At 43.1% G+C, this 12,285-nt stretch overlaps 2 protein-coding genes across 2 annotated transcripts in view; one reads left to right on the top strand and one right to left on the bottom strand.

Moving 5' to 3' along the window:
- Window positions 1-274: 274 nt before the first annotated feature.
- LITAFD (LITAF domain containing) lies at window positions 275-3,462 on the top strand. Its single transcript, XM_072348818.1, has 4 exons — window positions 275-365; window positions 1,990-2,055; window positions 2,692-2,851; window positions 3,354-3,462. The coding sequence occupies exons 1-4, from the start codon at window positions 275-277 to the stop codon at window positions 3,460-3,462; spliced, it is 426 nt and encodes a 141-aa protein (XP_072204919.1).
- A 4,142-nt stretch (window positions 3,463-7,604) lies between these two features.
- USP7 (ubiquitin specific peptidase 7) overlaps window positions 7,605-12,285 on the bottom strand; it is a 56,571-nt gene continuing 51,890 nt past the window's right edge. Inside the window, exons 28-31 of the mRNA XM_072348995.1 lie at window positions 11,407-11,526; window positions 10,867-10,938; window positions 9,894-9,984; window positions 7,605-8,228 (exon numbers count right to left, since the gene is read on the bottom strand). Coding sequence (XP_072205096.1) covers window positions 8,122-8,228; window positions 9,894-9,984; window positions 10,867-10,938; window positions 11,407-11,526 — 390 coding nt within the window. The 3' untranslated portion in view covers window positions 7,605-8,121. The remainder of the gene's footprint in view (window positions 8,229-9,893; window positions 9,985-10,866; window positions 10,939-11,406; window positions 11,527-12,285) is intronic.

Below are 12,285 nucleotides of genomic sequence, written 5' to 3'. Positions count from 1 at the left end.
CAGCATGCTTGCTGGGTGAATGCTGTCAGCTTTCCAATGCAAAGAAAGATTCTATTTTCTGCTTCTCCTCATCTGCCTCACCTGGAACTGTAACAGTAACTGACTGTACTACGGTCTATAAAACAGCCGGAATAAGAACTGCCAATTTTCCTCTAAGTGAAATCTGAGTGTAAGAACTAGGAGTTACAGAAGGAGGCATTGACAAGTACAGGGGACTGAGAGCCACTGACTGTAGATGTTATTTTGTGCTACTTTTGGCAGGTGAACTCCAGAGATGGCAAGTGAGAAGGGATGTAAAGAAATCCCCATGGTTATGTATGAAGCACGCCAAGAACCCTCTGCACCTGAGTACTGCAGCCAAGGGGGTAAGCAGCCTTTGCTGGGTGTGGATGGAAAGAGCACGCTGCTGGGTGGCTGTGTGGCAAACATTAATGGTCATTTTCTGGAGCATAACTCAAACAGCTCATAAAAGGCCCAACTTGGCCATAACACCAAGGGCTCAGAATGTGCCTGGGCCAGTGTATAAAACCCAGGGTTGGGGTGGGCAAACCAGTGTGACCTCCTAGCATGGACACCACTTAAAATGGAAAGGAAAACAAGAAAAAAAAAAAAAGGTTTAATTATTCATTCTACCAACACTTAACTAGTGTTGGTAGCTGCAGTTCAGTCTCTACAGTGATGTGACATTTCTAACAAGCAGTGGTTCAGGCAGCAGACTTTGTAATGGCCCGACCATGTGCTCCTTAGCCTGCCATCTGCTCTTCCAGAGGACTGGCCCTTTCCCTCACACTCCTGCCCAGCGCTGCCCTCCCTCCCTAGCTGAGTCAGTGTAGCACCTGGGTTCAATGGGCACAAGCAGCCCTTCCCCATGTCACCCCATGGGGGCTGGCACAGCTGAAGGGCTGGCAGCTCCTCTCAGTGACTGCTGTGCAGCCGGGTTGGCTTTTGCTTTGACACCAGGCATTGCTCCCACACCTACACAAGTATCTCACAATGCTCCTTTGTCTTCTGCCTGCTGGAGCTCACACTCATTGAAAGACACAAGATGTCAGCATTCCTGCTATTGAGGAAACTGACAGGGCTAGAGAAGCAACCAGAATGGAGGTCAGAAGGTGCAGTACAGAGTCGCTAAACTTCACATGTCACTGAGTGCTTTACCCTGACCAGCTCTTTCCACACACATTTTTCTTTACAAAGACCTCTCAGGCCTCATTCTAAGCTCCTTGAGACACTCACACAAGGCTGGGGACAAAACACGTCACTTGTGAGCTATTGGACACCTGACACATCTAATGCTGAGGTGTGCAGATGGCCACAAGGAAGCAGCTCCTTTCCAGGAACACACCAAGCCATAACACACCGTACTCCGATCACAGGAAACACATTACTGCTGGCTGCCTGAATGGTTTTAAATGTGCATTCATTTCACTTAACACTCAGTTCTTAGCAACAGAACTGAAAATGCTTGATGTGACTCAGTCACCAGCTCCCTGACTCCATACCCACAACAGGAGGAAAAAAATTCTTTGTCTGCAGACCAGAAGGTACCATGAAATAAATCCCTTGGCTTGAAGCTGGGGGGGAAAAAGAAAAATCAGACTAGAAAAAAATGTTCCAAACATTATTAGTAAGGGTGGTAACCACTGGAAGAACCCAGTTAGAGGTACTACAGATCTTCAGTCAGCGGAGCCTTTAAAATAAGACCAATAAGTGCCATTCCAGGGTCATACTAGAACAGATGCAGTTACGCACTGAGAAAAATATTTGGTTTCTTGGTTGATGTTACTCAGAAAGTGAGACCAGCTGGTTAGTGCCAGCCATTCTGGCTTTAAAACCCCATAAATCAAACCAGTAGCGCCAGTTCCCTGTCCTGTACATCAGGGGGTCACACCAAGCCATCCTGCCAGGCAACAGCCCAACCCAGCCCCAGCCCAACCTTCTGGGAAGCGAGCTGACCACTGTTATGTCTTACTGTCCTTCTTCCCTTAGGGGGCTACGAATATCCTGCTCCTCCACCTTACTCCTACCGAGAAACAGCCACCGTCGAGCAGCCCGGTAAGCACCAGGGGAACACATTTCTGACAACATTCATAATTCTACTGCTAACAGCAGCAGAATTCTGCTGGTTTTAAAGTCAACAAATGAGTTTTCTTACCTAAACGTGGTCTAAGAGGATGTAAAGTTTCCTTAGGAATGTAAAAGACAAACTATGGTGACAGACACAGACCTGTTTTCCAGCAGCACTCGCTTCTTTACGCGGTGAGGGCGTGATTTAAATCCAGCTTATTTCATCATTCCTGTTCTGTTCACCTTTATGTAAGCGGACGAGCTCGAAGGAGACAATGAGGAAAGGCTTCAAAGGAAGTCAGATACCATCTCTCACAGGAGAGAAGGAGATGCAGCTGTTTTCTGAAGTCCCTACATTCAGGAGACAAACTCAGATACCTGATATCCTATTTAAAACACTCTCAGTGCCACCAACAGGCAGCAGAGACTACCTGACTGGAGTTTCCCAGTGGCAGCTCCCAGTGCACGTCCTTATGAGAAGTTCTCATGAATATGAGTTCAGTCAATAACAGTAACGCAGGCGGCTCTGGATTGGTCATTTCAGGAACCTACATTATACAACTAAGAATTGATGGCTTGTAAAAGGTTTCCCATCTTTTTGCTCTTGTTTCCTCTTAAACTCAGTCTACCTGGTGTCTCAGCCTCCGATCATCGTAGCAGGAATCTTCTCAAGCAGACCAACGTCCACAATATGTCCTTCCTGCCGCCAGCACATCACCACACAGGTCACCTACAGGTTGGGCAAACTGTCCTACCTCCTGTGCACCAGCCTGTGCATGGTTGGGTAAGCTTTCCCATATACAGTGCAGATTCCTCACAGCTGCAGGTTACAAGTGTAGGTCCAATACAATTTAAGCTATAGCTAATGCTTATGGAGACAGTTTGCCCTTCTTCCCTGCTTCCTAAGAAGTCAGTCTGTCATCATGGCTGCCAGAGATTTAACCAAGTATGTTAGTACTGTTTGTAAGACAAGTAAAAATCAGTACAATATAGTCCCACTTCCCTACCATAATTTAGAATCAGGTTCTGAATCACAGAACTGCAGGGGTTAGAAGGGACCTCACGAGATCATTGAGTCCAACCTGCAAATAAATAAAGAGTAAGACTGCCATGCAAGATGTCAGTAATGAAGGTAAATACGTGGGAAGAAAATTTAAATATTAAAGAACCTCAGAAAGAAGTGGATTCATGAAGTGATATGGCAGATGGAATAAAAATAGATGAAGCCAACAGAAAGAAAAGTTAGTAACTCATTCAACGCACGCCCATCTCCTCTTTGTCTACAGGTGCTGTTTTGGATGTTGCTTTGTACCTCTCTTTGTGAGGATCTTCAAGGACGCAGACCATTACTGCCCATACTGCCAATTTCACATTTACAGATACAAAAGACTCTAGGGACGGTCTGCACAGCCAGATGCTGTCAAGCCTGTTTCCAAATGGCATAAGAATCCATGTGAAGAACTACTGACAGGAAACACTGGAGCAGGCTTTGGTTCTGCAGCTCCCTCACCGGCTCATCCACCTGGAGTTTGCCCTCACAGCCAACAAGTGCTTCAGCACTACCTACCATTGCCCAAGGCAGACACCGACTCTCCTGCACTGCAGCCCAGCACAGCCGAGGGCCGGGCGCTCCCTGGGCACGCAGCTGTTGGAAAAGCACCGCCTTCTCTGCACTGAACCCCGTCAGGGTTTTGCTTTTCTCTGCTCTTCCTTGAACGTGACCTGCCCCTCTGCAGGGCTGTGGGTGGTACAGGGCAAGCTGATTATTTATTGATGAAACAATAAGTTATGAAACCCTCGTTACTGTGTTACATTGTGAGATAAGAAAATAAACGCGTTCAAGATGTTATCAGATGGACTTGATTTTTTTTAGATCTTTGGGCAATTTAAGCCGCCATAAGCACATGGTGGGCAGGGGACCCTGCAGCCCGCACGGCCTCCGTCTGGCGGAGCAGGGCCGTGCCCAGCACAGCTGTGGAGAGAGGCCGAGCTGAGCTGCTCACAAGACAAGCCTCTGACTTGTGGCTTTTGCGAAGTAATGTACGACTTACCCCTGCAGCTTTCATACAAAAGCATCACAAACTCCAACTTTCAATACTAAAACAGCCGAATTTCCCCGTCTGGCGTCCTCTCCCTATTACTAACCTGAAGGGATCCCCAGGCAGCGCTCCGCTCCGGCTCCTCGCTGCGCCGCTGACGGGCTCGGCCCGCAGCCCGCCCTGCACACGGCGCCCCCTGGCGGCACAGCGCGGGCCGGGCAGGAAGCCGAGAGGAGCCGCGGAGCCGGGATCAGACTCCAATGAGACTTTCACTACTCTAAGAAAACAGACAAAGAAACCCAACGGCCATTACCAAAAAAAACCAATCCCACACTTGCTGCCTCTATTTGCCTTAACGCCCAACGCGCAGATATGCGGCTACCATCCCTGCCAGCTGCCAGCGGGTGGCACTGGTACCCGCGACATGGCGGTTCTACAGAGCTACTCTGCGATTAGGAAAGCTCAGGTTGGCAGAATACAGGAGAAACCAGTCCCGGGAACGATATTCCTCACTGGGCAGTCATCGTTACTTGCCTGGAGCTTGGGTAGCCATAGCTAAATTAACCTATGCGTGCACTTGGTCTTGCTTTGAGAACTGCAGTGTTCAGACACAGCTATTTTCTGGGCTGCCCGGCATCAGTAGTTCTGTCCTCAGGTGACCCAGCCCGCTTAATCACTTTGATCTAATGAGAATTAACACCCCAATGATAAAATCCACCAGCTCATTTAAAGGCAGGGAATGAACAACACCAGGCTGCTCACAGTGAACCAAGACACTGCCTGCCTCAACATTCCGGTCATGGAATCATGAACGTTCCTCTAAGAAAAAGCAGAAAGAGTGAAAAACCTACAAACTCACCCAACTGCTCAGCATTTACCTTCTGGCCAGCTCTACTTACGGCACAAATGTCACTCTTGACACAATTTAGCTGAACTTTGCAAAATCCATCTTCGTTTACTCAAAACCATCCTGACTCCTGAACAAGCCATTTGCTTTTGCTTCAAAAAGCTTTTTTCCAAAATGAACCAACAAGACACAAATGCAGGGTTTACCCTGATCTATTTTATTTACAATACATACAGATCCTACAGAGGAGAAATAATAATAATAAAAGATTTCTCACAAAGGATATGAAATAGCAAAATCAGACCTACATGCTGATGGCAGCTGGCATAAAGGCCACGGGGCAGAGGGAGGTCCAAGCATCAGGCCTGGGGCCGGCTCTTGGCATGGCAGGCTGGATCCCAGCATGGGCAGCAGCTGAGGTAGGTCGGTACTCAGCACCGCACCTGGCCGGAGGGACTGCCCCATTGCTGGGGCACAGCTGGCAGCAGCACACATTGATCCTGGTGGTGCTAAGCCTTCTGGTACACAGGGTGGGTTTGTTGGCCGTCACTTTCTAGTCAAACTATTTCACTGGTGGGATATGCTTTGATTTCACAGAATGCTTTGGACTCCTTAAGAATAAAAGGCACTGCATAAAATCTACAGGAACCACTGCTATTTGGAATCATTCACATGGGCCGTTAACACTGTGCTCCTCTAATCCTGTGCAACATGAAATCACATCCATATTGCTTAACGTTACCATTGGCAATTTTATGCATTCGCTCTTATCCTGCTAATTCCAGAATCTGAAATCTGAGTAAGGAAAGGAAAGCACAGCAGTTTTGAAGACTGAACTCCAACTGAATGAGATACCGCACCTGAGAGAGCCTCCGTTCTTCACAGTTGTGTGCTTCCCTATTTGAATAATAAGGTACATGTGCTCCAAGAAGGGAAACATTAAAAAAAACCCTCCAGTTATTGCAAACAGAACACAGGGAATGCCTTAGTGTATCATCTCAAAATTGACGTGGGAACAGCACCAATACTGAAGCTTGTTGAAACCTGTCATTTAAAAACAAAAAGGCATCCAAAATTCACTTTCCTAGCAGTATTTTCTTCTGAAATTGCAGTTTCTGAAGATATTTCCTACAAGCTGCCAGCATCCCAGAAACTCAAGCTAGAACGCAGTAACATTCCGATAGAAGCTCCATTTTATCACTGTCTGCTTAGGGCTCACTACTGCTGATCAGAGTATCTCATTCTACAGAAAGAACTGGAATTGGTGCATTTTACAACAGAAAAAAATACGTATGTACAAAAAACATACCTTGAAATCTAACTTAACAATAATTGCTGGTGTTTTCAGTGATCAGCAGCACCCATAAATGCACAAGAGCCATCACATGTACACAGCCCCAAGCACAAGTTTAACGGCAGGTTGGAGCAAAGAAACCCTATAAGAAGTTGGCTCTGGTGATGAACACGGGGAATGCTTTACAGTGGTAACCTATCATTCTATTAAGAGACCTTACCTTTAGAGGCTGCAGATTTAACTTCACACCATTTATGCTGTTAGATTTGAGAATCTGGATGACAGAGGTTTGTACAGGCTGAGTCAAAGCTACCACAAAGACTACTACAAGCTTTACAAATGAACTAGTAAAATATTTTCTTCCCTTTATCTTATTTATCCGTGGCTCCTTCTTGGAAAACCCTTCCATTCATTAAGCTCAGACGTAACTAACCTGAGAGGTAAAAGAAAAACCCACAGATTTCCCCCCCAGCCTCCAAAACAATCAATATGAGGGTTCTACAACTGTCAACACCAAAGAGAGAAAACACACCTTTTGGAAAAGCGCATCAAAGGAGTCATTTCCCAGAGCTCTACAGCCAGACAAATCTTCTTCAACGTCCAACGTCATCACTCACCGAAGAAAAATTTTATAGAAAATTTTATTCAACATACAACATTTTCCAGCAAAAAAAGGCAATATACAGGAAGAGTTGTTGTACACTGCAGCTACAGAAACAAAATAAAATACTGGAAAAGAATGTAAAGGTAAGTGTGAATTGCTGATTCTATCTTTACTGCACTCAAAACTAGACACGCGGCTGGCATTAGCTCCGAAATAAAAGGAAGCGGTCTGGGGACTGAAAGAAAACTACACACAATGAATATCAACATCAGTGAAATTCACTTGCAGACTCACCCAACAAAATTATCCTCCAAGTGTTAAATTGTACATGTTCATTCATTAAATATACAATTTCATTTTTTCTTTTTCCCCCTCCTTTTTTATACAAAGTCAACAGCTTACTAAACACTAGTGAGCATGCCCCTCTGTGCTAAAAGGCTAGTTCTTGTGTTTTCCCCATCTCTTCCCACGTTAACTAAATCAATGATATTTATAATCCTTTCCCTTGCTTTTGCCAACTCTGAGTGCCATCCCATCTGCCAGAAGATGGCGTAATAAATTGCAACTTGTATTCAACAACGGTTGAAATTTTCATAAAAAGACCCAAATATCTCATTACAGGAGTCAGGGCATCCACTTGGCAAAACGGGATGCGAAGTAGTGACTAAATTAAAAGAAAACTAGTTTATTAAAAAAGATTCTATGCAGCTGGAGGAGACAAAAATCCCAAATAAGTGCCAACAATGTACACAATGAAGTAGAGATTGCTATTTATTGATGATGTGAGTTTTTTGCATTTACAAATGCACAAAAATGTCATTTAAAGTATAACTGAAGGAAATAAATCTGATGTGAGTCTAAACATAAGACTTACTAGCTGCAGTGATGGTGAACACCACACCAGGAAAGGCAGCCAGCCAGCTTATGCCATCTATAAACGTACTACAGACAAATATTTTGCCAATGTCAATTGTTCTACTAAACTCTTCCCTCATTATGCCGACAATTGCCTTGCATTACGTTTACCATAAAATAACTCTCATTGGCATCCAAGCTTTATAAAAACACCTTCATTTTGCTCAAAAAGGGCAGTCAATAGATACAGAGAAGCCAAACTGAACAGCCTCAACAAAATAAAATTAACATCAGCAGCAAATCCTCTTGCTGAAGACTTCAGATATAGTGCACGTGTACCAAAGTTCTACAGTTGTTAAAAAGGTGCACACACACACTTATTTTGTCCCTTGCCTCGACAATCTGGTTTATTAAGTCAGTTATGGATTTTAATAGCTTTTTCAAGGTAAGTGTAGCGACTTCTCTTTGGGGCTTTATTGAAATGGTCAAGCCCTAGCCACGGCCTTGGATGAGACATGTTGCCTAGAAAAGAAAGAGAAAAAAAAATGAAGTTGTAAGACTAAGTTTCAAAGTTTCATTTACACAAACTACTCATACGTGCCCTGTTCAGTTTGCTAGCAGTTGTACAGCACAGATGAGGACTGAAATAACAGTCCTTAGCCTACAGACAACAGGGCTGCTCTCCTGACCACTGCTTTCATTCCATTATTACGCTCTACAATTGTTTCTGCTCCAGATAGCTGGTTTTCCTCTTCTTCAGTCACAGGAGTTAACAGCAGTGAAACAAGAGCTGATGTAAAAGCTTGCTGTTGTAACTTATGGCCAATCACAGGACCAACTTTCACAGAATTGCTGGGGCTGTTTGAAACAGAAAGGCGTCATCCAAATGTCATTCAGTACAGCAAATGCTGCTGGTTAAGTGGTTGCTGCTTTATTAAGTTATCCTTATCACCTGGCTTAAGCGGAACTATTCTTCAAATGCATGCAAAATGTAAATCAGTAGTTAATTATCCACTGTCTCACTGCTCATTCAGATGCAGATATTCCAAGTTTTGCTAAGTCCCCTCATACTCACACAGCCATGAGCCATAAGCCTGGCTGCATAACATACCATAATGAGATGGCTTTTTGTTGGGCTCATACAAACTGCTCTCTAGGGAAAGGTCACTGTGCATTTTGAAATAAATGGGACAGTTACAGGATTTCTTCACAAGTGTTAATACACCCAGAACACAACGTGAGAAAAATGAGAGCAAACCTGGCCCCAACACAACCTGCCAATGAAAACCAAAGCTCATCATTGTTAGAAAAATAGAATTCTGGAGAACAAATTGTCCTCAACCTCACTGCTACCAGACAGAGCAGCTCACAAAAAGAATCAGCTAATCTAAGAGGAAAAAGTTTTAATGAATTCAAGGCCTTCAGCAGAGCCCTGACTGCAAGCTCAAAAATGCCCTTTCCAAATAAAACTTCCAAAAGATGACTATGGTGGAACTCCTGACCAATTAACCCGGTATCTCCTACATGTAAATTCCTTAGATAATAGAACTTTAAATATCTGTCAAGTAAATAAGATGGTAAACCACCTCCACAGACAAGTTCAGAGCACAGCTGCATTTGCAGCTTGGTGAATCACATCTGAAGGATCTAAGAAGCATCCTATTCATGTACATAACATGTTTGTTGGATTCTTCAGACTCATTATAGAAATTAAGAAAAAAGAAATGTCTTTGAGCAATCTCTCTTCGTAGTGCACTCAAAATAAGGAGCTTATGAGGATACACTTCAGTATCTTTCAAGAATACAGTGAGCACCTACTTCACTAACAATGTGAGAATGAAATATAGGAGCAGGTGGGCAATACGGACATGGTGCAAGTGACATCGTAACTCTCTCCTGTAAGGTATGTTGCGTGGAAACAGACCCATTTGGTCACTCAAATGCAAACTTTTAACATGCAAGCAAACAAACTATGCAATAGTTTATATGTCTATAGAGTATGTATTCTTAAGACTAAGAGTTAAGTGTACAAGTATACACAAATACCTGCTTAGTTACTATATAATATGCATAAAGTAAAAATAACTATTCTGTTCCTGTGTTCTGAGTTCATGGTAACTGCACTGTAACGAGTGGCAGAGCAACTTCTGTAGGTCAAAACAACAGTCAGGTTGTTAAAGAACTCACCAGGTTGGGGCTCAAAATCTTTCAAGTTCACTTCATACTCATCTTCATTGAGATACTGGTGTCGGCCCATCATTACAATGGCAAATTTAAACTATGAAAAGGAAGAAAACTGTTAAAGTACTGTATTAAAATACAGCCTCCAAATCTAGTTTCACAGTCTAACATACAGTTGGTCACAAGCGGCATTCTACTAAGGTCAGTCCTGTGTAAGATCTTCATTCACTACTAGGACAGCAGGATAAAATGAACAGTCCAGAAATCATGAGAACGCATCTGGAATACTGTGTCCAGGTTCGGGTTCCCCAGTCAAAACAAGCTGGCAACTAACTGCAGATAGTCCAGCAAAAGGCCCAATGAGACACACAGCGGGCTGGAGTGCAAGGTATGCAAGCAGCTATGGAAAATGTGTTTATTTAGCCCAAAAAAGGCTACTGGACACCTGGTCCTCAGTTAATGGACAGGTGACACAGTGAAGACCAAAGCACTTACCCCCATGAAGCACAGCTAAAGAACATGGGGTAATTATCATGTGCTGCAAAAATGATGAATTCTGATCTCATGTAAGAAAAATAATCCTCAAAATGGCAGCAGTAAAGCTCTAAAATAAGCTGCCCAGAATGTGGCAGAATTCCTTTTCTTGGCAGTTTTAAAACTGCAGCTAGTTAAAATCTGTAGCAACCTGATTTAAACCAAGTTACCTCTGGTTTAAGGAGGAAACTGAAGTTGTGACCTGTTGAGCTTTGGTACCGCCTGAACTCTTCTAGGTTACTCTGCTGTTTTGCAGAGTATCTCTTCCATACAGTACAGAAGTACCATTCCTACATGGCAGTTAATTATACTCAGAATGGACATGAATGCTAATAACTGTTTTACTGATCAACATCCACACTTCAATCTACCGCTTTCCAGTTTCTTAAAACAATATGACAGACTCAGCAGCCAGCAAAAAAACTCCCTGCCAAGTCATAATTACCTTTTCAAATTCTTTCTCCTGTATGTCCAGCATTGTCTGAATCCGCTTCATAACCTCTCTGAAGTGCTCGCCCTGATGATTACAACAAGATTTTTAACACACACACAAAAATAGGAAACAAAAGGGGGTGCTGTGTTCCTAATCTGAGCTACATCAGGATGCTTTGTCCATGGCTTAGACACCTTTGTCAACAAGCATACATTGGAATTCCTAATACAGTATTAGTAGTGGGATTTTAAGTTGTTGCTGGGGTTGGGTTTTGCTTTGTTGCTTCGCTTTTTAAAACAAAACAAAACAAAAAACCAAATATTACATTTACAACATTTCAAGTCTGATGTGGAAGATCTACAAAGCTTCACTGAAAAACTAAACAATTTTTATATGCAAAGAACTAAGACGAGTGATTTAACCACAAAAGTGCACAAACGCAGAACTTTTATACAGGATTTTTGCTACACGTTTTTATATTTATCAATTTTACCATAAGAAATCATTAAAGGTACTATCTTATAAGGAGGGAGAAAAGGGAGACTTATATACCTGGTGTATCCTCAGCAAGAATGGAATTCCAAATGTCCCAAAAACCTCCTTGTGGAAATGCGCCACTGTGATTAGCATCTCATTTTCTTTATCTATATCTACCTGGTCCAGAGGAATTTCCTAGATCCAGACACATAATTATGACTGCAATTAGCTAAAGCTAACTGCATTGTTAGTGATGCAAAACAAGTCAATTTAAAACAATTAAAATAAGCACTCATTTGACAAAATCCTGTCTCAGCCTCCCCACTCCCACTAAGGCATTCCCTTGTCACAGCAGCACTGCAGCTTCCCATACTCAGTACAACGCACTTGGTTTGCCCAACTGGCTTTTTTGACATGCAGTCTTCCATCACCTCTAGTTATGAAAACATCACAGCCCTTCTCTGTCATCATTACAACTCTGCACGAGAAGTTTATGCTTCTTTTTTATTTCTGATTTTAGAGGCAGGTTAACATACTTGAAAGATGAAATGTTTAGAGAAATGACACAGTTAAGAAAGATCTGGCTGAAGAAACTCTGATTTAAGAAGAAAAGCAAAAAAGTCTTTCAGAATATAATGTTGCATATGAAAGTGGGTTCTCAGCTTAAAAATTTAAACCAGGAGCTCCCAAACATCATCCCTTGGAACTGCTGCTGAGAAGGCAGACGCCCCATGGCCAGGCCACTGCCATCTGTTCAGATATCATTATATAAACACACGTCAAAATGTAACCAATGGAACTATGCCAAGGTGGCAGAAGAAACAAAGGAAAAACTTTGGAAAGACCGCCTTTATAAATACACCTGTATCATGTATTCAAGCTTGCTGCCAGTGCCGTGATGTTAGAAAAACCAGCACCCAGGAAAAGATAATAACCACTTGAAAGCCTTTCCTC

The sequence above is a fragment of the Excalfactoria chinensis genome, chromosome 14 (assembly GCF_039878825.1).
Source record: "Excalfactoria chinensis isolate bCotChi1 chromosome 14, bCotChi1.hap2, whole genome shotgun sequence".
Lineage (NCBI taxonomy): Eukaryota > Metazoa > Chordata > Aves > Galliformes > Phasianidae > Excalfactoria > Excalfactoria chinensis.
This window is presented reverse-complemented; position numbering and strand designations above follow the sequence as displayed.